We start from the raw sequence: 7,285 nt of genomic DNA, 5'->3' as shown, positions 1-7,285 counted from the left end.
GGGGCTGACACCTCTCCTTTCTCTTTCTCTGCTTAGCTGCACCACTTGGTGAGTGATGAGGTCTGCCTGAAGGTGGTGGAGCTGCACCTGGGTGAGCGGAAGGCTGGTGCGGCTGGGGGGAACATGTCTTCCCAGAGTGTGCGGGCAGCCAAGGAGACGGGCTACCAGTGGAAGGCTGAGCGCTGCATGGCAGATGAAAACTGCTTCAAGGTGCAGAGATACTCCCCCTCCCCTTTCCTACCCCACTACCAGTGGACTGCCATTCAGGTCAGGCCCCAGTCCAGTACAAGTCACCATGCCTGCCTCTTACCCTGTTCCCATTGCTATGCTCTGGTTGCGACTAGAGTTGGACTCAGGCCTTGACTTCTCTGCCCCCAGTGTCTTGGCTACATGGCTGGCAGCCCAGAATTATTTATCGTTGCTACTAAGGTACCATGAGATAGAGGAGAGAAAACATACTTTGAGAACAAACTGAAAGCAATTTTTAAAAAACCCATGAGTTTGAGAGAAGGATATCCTTTTTTTGAGTGCCTGCTGGGGTCTTCCTGGGCAGGGAGGGAGGGATGGCTGGCCAGCCTTTCCTTGAGCAGGGCCCTCCTCCTCCTCCTTGTGCACATGTGAATGGCACAGCTCTTTTGGCAGGTGATGTTCCTCCAGAGGAAGGACCAGGTGATCATGACCATTGAGCTGCTGGACACAGAAGAGACCCAGACAGAAGATCCCACAGAGGTGCAGGTGAGCAGCTGTTGTCCTGCTAGCACCTGACCTGGCTGCAGATTCTTGTCCCTGTGGGCAGTTTTTTTTAATGTCGCTTTTGTTTAAAAAACTGATTTATCTAGTCTTTTGAATCCTGTGAGGATTTCAGCACAAAATGTTTCCCTTTGTGTCTGTTGTGCAAAGTGGCACCTAAAACTGACAGCATCTGAGGAACCAGGAGACATTTTCTGTCTGGGACAGGAGGAGCTTCAGGGTCTCTCCAGTGCCACACTACAGACTTGGTGCCTGCTGCGGTTACTGAGTTTGCCATGGCTGTTCCCCTTGCCTTTGGGTTCCTGGTCTTCAAAGCAATTTCTGTTGAAGACAGCTCTAAGCATAATGTGAACAAGATCTGCACCTACATAAACCGTTTTCTAATACTAAAAGCTATAGTGCGAGAGTGTGTGTGTGTGTTTGCTGGGTTCGATTTCATAAACAAAGTTGATTTTATATTGAGAGTGTTCTGACCTTGAAGATATTAAGGGCCTTCTAAGAAGGGCTGCTTAATAGAAAGGATGATCCTATCTTTAATGCCCCTTTTCCTGCCCCCTCCCATGCCCAATTATTTGGCTCCCCATACTGTTCAGCTCCACACTCCTAGTAGAAGGGGTGGGCCAGGCCCCTCAGGTTGCCTCTGCCTGGGAGGAAGATGACTGGCTGACCCTCTGTCTCTCCATCTTCTCCAGCACTTGGCTAATTACATGGAGCAGTTCGTGGGCGTGGAAGGAGTGCCACACAGCCAGACCGAAGGCTTCCTCCTCAAGCCGGTCTTTCTTCAGAGGTGAGGCTTTCCAGGGGCACAACCCTTTCTTCATCCAACCCTGTTAGTTGTGGTGGATTTTTGTTTGAATTTATCCAATCCTGTTAGTTGTGCCCTCCCAACTTCCCCGTAGATCTGTTCTCCAAACCCTGGCCAGGGAAGGGAATTCCTCTCCTGCTTCAATTCCAGAAGGTGGTCCAGAGGAGCAAACACCGTCTATTGTGGGTGGGATGAGAATGGTGACACTGCCTGAGTGGGGCTCTGAAACTGTCAGTTAAGTTCTTTTAGGCAGAGGTGCTTTGACCTATAGACCTCCTCTCCACCACCAGCCCCACAGGGGACAAGCAGGTCCCTATCCCCCCTTTGCCCCCCTCCCCAGTGCTGATGTTTGTGGCCTGTCCCCTCCTCAGGAACCTGAGCAGGTTCCGGCGATGGCAGTGCCGGCAAGTCCAGGCCCTGCGACTCAAAGCCAAGAGTTCCTGGAAGCAGCGGGTTGGAGTGGAGAGTGCCTGCAACGTGGACTGCAAGTTCCGCCTCAGCACCCATAAGATGCTTTTTGTCATGAACGCCGAGGACTACATGTACCGCCAGGGAGCCCTGGCTCGGGCCAGGCAGGTGGGTCTGATGCTGGGGCAGTCCCCTGCTGCCAGGCTGTGCCTGGTTCTCAGGGGCTTTCTTTACAACCCCTGCCTTCCCAAAAAATTGTTCCAGGGCATTGGAGGTCTCGGCTTAAAGCCCTGTCCCAGCACACCTGAGAAATGCCCGAATCTTTTTAGACAGCCAGGCTTCTGGTCATGAGTAAAGGGGTTCCCAACAATAGTTGCAGCCAAACTAAGCACAGGAACATTTTCATAGCCCCCTGGAGCAGAAGATACCCCGAGGGCATTCCAGGCATGAGAACTGGGCACCACTTGATGCACCTTTCCCTTCCTCTCTTTCAGGCACAGCCAGCAGTCCTGCTCCGGCACCACCAGCGCTTTGAGGAGTGGCACTGCCGCTGGCTGGGAAGGCACACGACCCGGGAAGCCTTGGAACTGCTCCAAGACTGGCTGATGGGGGATGATGACGAGGATCTGGTGCCCTGCAAGACCACCTGCGAGACCCTCAGCGTCCATGGCCTCCCCATCAACCGCTACCACGTGCAGTACAGCCGCCAGCCCTCCTCACCCTGAGAGGTCGCCTCCCCACCCCCCACAGTACCCCACTCCTGGGCTCTGGAACAGCGACCTGGGGGGTTTCCCTGGGGCATTTATCCAACCAGCATTTCTCCCTGGGGGTGTGAAGGGGGGTTCCCTCCCCCTTGCTCCCCCCCCCAGCATGGCATCACTGCATTTGCCTTGGCAGGAAGGGCTCCTCCTCCTCCTCCTCCACAACTGCTGTGACCACCTCGGGTACAGGAGGGCTCTTGAGGAGATGCTGCTACCCTTCAGACTGAAGCTCTTCAGCTTTGTGTATGTATGTTGCAGGGAGATGTTTAACCATAGAGGAGGCTGAGGAGGGGGGAGAATTGCAGGCAAGAGCTAAGACCATACTCTTGGAGGAATGCAGCGGGTCCCACAGTGAAAGCCAACAGAAGCCATTTCTCCTCAAACTCCCCCCCCCCATGCTGAACATAGGATGCCAAATTATGGGACTTTGGGAAGTGGGAAACTTTGGGCCTTCCCTTGGCACACACTATCCCATGTCCTTTCTGTTTGGTTTCATGGAAAATATGAGGTCATAGTTCATTCCAGAATAGGGTCTCCAATCCTCCAGCACCAGTAGATGAGGCAGAAGAGGTTTGTTTTGCCCCCAATTGCATTTTTTGTGATAACGGAGGGAGGCAGAGGTTCAGTTAAATGTTGCTCCAAAAGTCACAAATGTGCCAGCAAGGTCTGATTCATCTGAGGTCCTGGCATGTGTCTGCAGGAGAAGGGACCCATGTCTGCAATAGGTTGTTGTGAGGGGGCTTACACGTTGGGGGTTGCGTGTCCAGGGTGGCTGTTCTGCTCAGCAGTGACAGCTTTACCTTGCAAAGTTTTGCCATGGGGGAGTTCCCCTTCCCTCCTCTCTCCTCCCTTGTTAGCATTGGTCCCAGGAAGAAGCTCCTTGTTGACAGAGGGTTGCAGCTCCATCGCCCCCCTCCCCCAGCGGCCAAGAGATGGGGTGCTGGAGGCCCCTAGATCTTGATGCCGTTAAGCCTTAGGGGGTGTGCAGCCCTCTCAGCCCCCCACTCCCCCTACATATCCCCATTCTCTCTCCTCCTGCAGTCCCAAGTACGGAGAGGAGACCCCTCTCCGTGCCAAACCCAGTTGGGAACGCAGTTTCTTGGTGGTAGCTTGTGTCTTCACATGTGCTTTGAGTTCTTGGGTAGGGTGTGTGTGGCATTTGAGACTCCACCTGTCCTCCCTCCGCCTTTTAAACTGTACTTCAGAACATCTTTCGACTTGTTTTGTAAGACCCAGTTAATTTTTAATCTGAATGGAGAAAGCAAAGCCCGGATGGTCTTCGCCAGGCCTGCTTGGAGCCAATGGAAGAAGGAATGAATGATTGAAGGAACGACAGGAGGGTAACTCAAGGTCTATTTCTTTCTGCTTTTTCTGAAGGATCTCTCGCTTCTTCTTGTTTCCTTACTGCTTGTATTTGCTTTGCCAACTCTTTGAATGTAGTTTTTAATAAAATATTTATTTGCACATCAAGTAAAATAAAATATTAATTTTAAAATGCTAAGACTCTTCTGTGTTGTTATTCCCCAGTGGCAGTAGACCTAGGAGTCTCCTCTACCATCCAAGTTGTGCCTGGGGAAGGTGATGGAATAACTTGATGGGGGCCAGAGAAAGACCCCATGAGGGAAGCGAAGGGGCTCTCCCTTACAAAGTGCAAAAGACCTCTTCATAATCTCAGGGGAATTTTGGGTGGAGGCAAAGGGAAGGCCTTCCTTTGGGTGCTGGAGGGCTTTCTAGATGGAGTGAAAGATGAGGCAACGCAAGACCCCCATGGGGCTGGACAGAGCCTGAACGGCATGGTCAGTTTACTCAAGGAATTAATCTCCCACATGTACCAGGTACTTGGCTTATTGTTTGGTTTGAAATTGATGGTTGTTTTCTCAGCTATTGTCTTGCTACTGGTAACTAAAACACCCTCTCCTCAATCAATGCATCAATGGAGACACCATTGTTCTAGAAATCCATTTTTAATAAAATATTTTTATCAATATCTAAATCAAACTTTTCCTCCTCTTCCACCCCACCCCAACCCCTGAATTCTCATGTGCATGGACAGACCCTGCCCTGAGCCGCATGCCTTGGTTGCACAGTCCTGCCTTGTGAGCCAGCTGAGAAAAAGAGGTTGCTCTGTATGGAGGGGCCAAAGCAAACAAGCGCACGCAAGACATGTTGCATGGTTACCTCCTCTGTCCATGAAGCATAAGGGGTGTGCATTTGCATTTGCACCAGCAGAGAGAGGGAAAGACAGATGGCTCGTGGAGAGAAGCTGGAACAACTACTAGTAGCCACCCGGAAGGCCCCATCATGGAGAAGAAATGGTGAGTAGGGGGTCTTCTGAGACTCGTCTGGGCCCACTAAGACTCCCCAGGAAGGTATGAAAGGGCTGCTTTAAAATAAATAGGAACAGAGCTCTGCTTTTCCGAGCTCTTCACTGAGGCTGGTCTAACAGCCCTGAGAGAGGAGTGGGGTAAACCATTTCAGGGACGGGGGCAGCTGAACGTCTTGAAAGAGCTTCCCTGCCTCTGCAACACCCTCCGCAGAGAAAGCAGTCCACTGGCACCAGAGAAGGATGGAGGGAGAACCTGGTGCTCTTAAGTGTGGTAATAACATTCCCCCAAAAGAAGGGCAGCCATATGTTGGAGAGGGGGGGCACCCCCATCGCAAAGAGGGTTCCTAGTTACCGTCTCCTCCTTCCCTCTTCCAGTCTAGAACCCACCACTAGTAATGGATGGCAGAGGGGCATAAGGTCAAGACACCGCTTTGCCACAGGGCTGCTCCCAACCCTCAACAAGAGATGGCAGTGGGGTATGTATGCAGGGGACAAAGGAGAAAGCACCCAGAAGGAAGGCAGGGGGCCAGAAGTCCTCAAAGAAAGGGGGCTCCAGGGGAATCGGTGTTCAGTTGGTTTCCGTTCAGTAGCGAGACCCATCAGGCCAAAGGTGAATGGGACGTCTGGCGCAGGGCTGCCTCCCTCTCTTAAGAATGGGCGGAGGACTCTGTGAGGAAGACGCAGGAAAAGGCAGGGCTGGGGAAGGAAGAGAGGCTTCAGTCTTGAGGGCAGAACGGAGGTGCAGCACGGTCAGAGAGGGTTGGGCAAAAGTCCCCCTCACTAGACAATGACATGTGAAGCTCCCAGGGTGCCAACCCTAGGCCAGTTACACTGTCTTTCTTCCCTCTTAAGCAGCCTGGCCTCCATCACAGGGTTGCTATGAAGACAAACTGGGGAGAATGCATGCCATGGAGGCTGCCCAGCCATGGGACCAGCAACCCCCCCTGCCCCTTACCCCTCACTCTCCAGCAGCCACTGCCACTCGTTGAATTTGGCTGCTCTCTGGTGCCATGGTGCTTCCTCCACTAGTCGTCGTGAGTTCGAAAGCATCTCCCTCGGAGACGTAGGGGTCCGAATCATACTCGTAGGAGTAGTAGGAGAAGTCAAGTGGGTGGGTCGGGCCTTCCTCTGAGATTTGGGCAGAACGGGAACAGAATTGGACAAGGTGGGGAAGCAGTGGGGCTCTCTGCATGTGCATGAGACCAACAATTTCAGGAGGGATCTCTTCCCTGATTTTGTGAGGTTGGAGGCCAGCTCATGATCTCACATCCCTCTTGAGCATCTCCTGCCACAGCAGAGCTCAGAAACAACCCGTTACTTGTTAACTGGTCATCCACATGGTCAGCAGCCATTTTGAAATCAATTGTTTTCACATGATTTTTGTGTGTAACACCTTTGAGACTAACTGAAAGAAAGATGTTGGCAAACATGAGCATTTTGTTCACTTAAGTCTACTTCCTCAGATGCATTCCTCAAATGCATCTGAGGAAGTAGACTTAGGTCTGGAAAAGCTCATGCTGCCAACTTATTTCTCTCAGTCACAAAGGTGCTACAAGATCTCTCTACATACTGATTCCACATGGCTATATCTTTGAATTCTACCAATTTGGGTCATGGTTAATTTTCTCAATTCTATCATCCATTACTGGTCATTTGGGGTAAATTTTGAGGGTTTTCTCTCCCATTTCACAGAGGAACAGGCTAAACAGAGAGAAACATTTCTCTTTACATCCTGCCTTGAGTCCCAACTGGACGAAATGGGATAGACAAGCAAACAAACAAACTCCCTGTTTTGGGGGGCTTTAACTGTTTTGAGCTTTGATCCAAAGGTTAGTGGCAGCCAGTGGCTTCCATGGCAGGAGAGCAACTCGTAGGAGTAGTAGGAGAAGTCAACTGCAACTCCATGTTTTAGTCTGAATTAACTGTAAAGGAGTGGCTACCCAAGGCGCTGAGCCTATTTGGGGTGGGGGGTGGGGGGTTCAGCACATTGGATAGCAGCTGTTACAGTTTGGACTATGTACTCCCTTACTGAAAGGCAACCCAGAAGCAGCCAAACCAGAGGGAAGGAGCCTCGCAGGAAGGAACCCACCTGTGTGGCCTTGATTCCCCACTGCTGGTGGGCAAAGAGGGCACCCTTGGAGAAGACCCTCACCTGTTGGTGTCTGTTGGTCCCTGTCAGGCAGCATGTGGCTCTGGAGGGGAATCTCTCTCTCTTCCGGAGTGATTTTGGCTGCC

General features: G+C 51.8%; 2 protein-coding genes across 3 annotated transcripts in view; one reads left to right on the top strand and one right to left on the bottom strand.

Annotated features, from left to right (window-relative positions):
• Nucleotides 1–9: 9 nt before the first annotated feature.
• LOC121917718 (paired amphipathic helix protein Sin3b-like) lies at nt 10–4,222 on the top strand. Its single transcript, XM_042443840.1, has 5 exons — nt 10–210; nt 643–735; nt 1,443–1,537; nt 1,927–2,131; nt 2,458–4,222. The coding sequence occupies exons 1-5, from the start codon at nt 124–126 to the stop codon at nt 2,686–2,688; spliced, it is 711 nt and encodes a 236-aa protein (XP_042299774.1). The 5' UTR covers nt 10–123; the 3' UTR covers nt 2,689–4,222.
• Nucleotides 4,223–4,806: 584 nt separating this feature from the next.
• Nucleotides 4,807–7,285, bottom strand: part of LOC121917717 (C3 and PZP-like alpha-2-macroglobulin domain-containing protein 8) — a 5,194-nt gene continuing 2,715 nt past the window's right edge. Inside the window, exons 7-9 of one of the 2 annotated variants that reach the window (XM_042443838.1) lie at nt 7,203–7,280; nt 6,006–6,178; nt 4,807–5,746 (exon numbers count right to left, since the gene is read on the bottom strand). In XM_042443838.1, coding sequence (XP_042299772.1) covers nt 6,009–6,178; nt 7,203–7,280 — 248 coding nt within the window. In that variant the 3' untranslated portion in view covers nt 4,807–5,746; nt 6,006–6,008. The remainder of the gene's footprint in view (nt 5,747–6,005; nt 6,179–7,202; nt 7,281–7,285) is intronic. The other variant, XM_042443839.1, reaches the window with a different exon arrangement.

Source organism: Sceloporus undulatus, unplaced genomic scaffold (assembly GCF_019175285.1).
Source record: "Sceloporus undulatus isolate JIND9_A2432 ecotype Alabama unplaced genomic scaffold, SceUnd_v1.1 scaffold_342, whole genome shotgun sequence".
NCBI classification, from domain to species: Eukaryota; Metazoa; Chordata; class Lepidosauria; order Squamata; family Phrynosomatidae; genus Sceloporus; species Sceloporus undulatus.
The sequence above is the reverse complement of the archived record's forward strand: the minus strand, read 5'-3'. Positions and strand labels throughout refer to the sequence as shown.

Excerpts from the sequence above, each read along its gene's own strand:
- LOC121917718 (XM_042443840.1), top strand. The coding sequence starts at position 124 with ATGTCTTCCCAGAGTGTGCGGGCAGCCAAGGAGACGGGCTACCAGTGG. Across the intron at positions 211-642 it reads CAGATGAAAACTGCTTCAAG|GTGATGTTCCTCCAGAGGAA; the intron begins GTGCAGAGATAC and ends CTCTTTTGGCAG. Across the intron at positions 1,538-1,926 it reads AAGCCGGTCTTTCTTCAGAG|GAACCTGAGCAGGTTCCGGC; the intron begins GTGAGGCTTTCC and ends TCCCCTCCTCAG.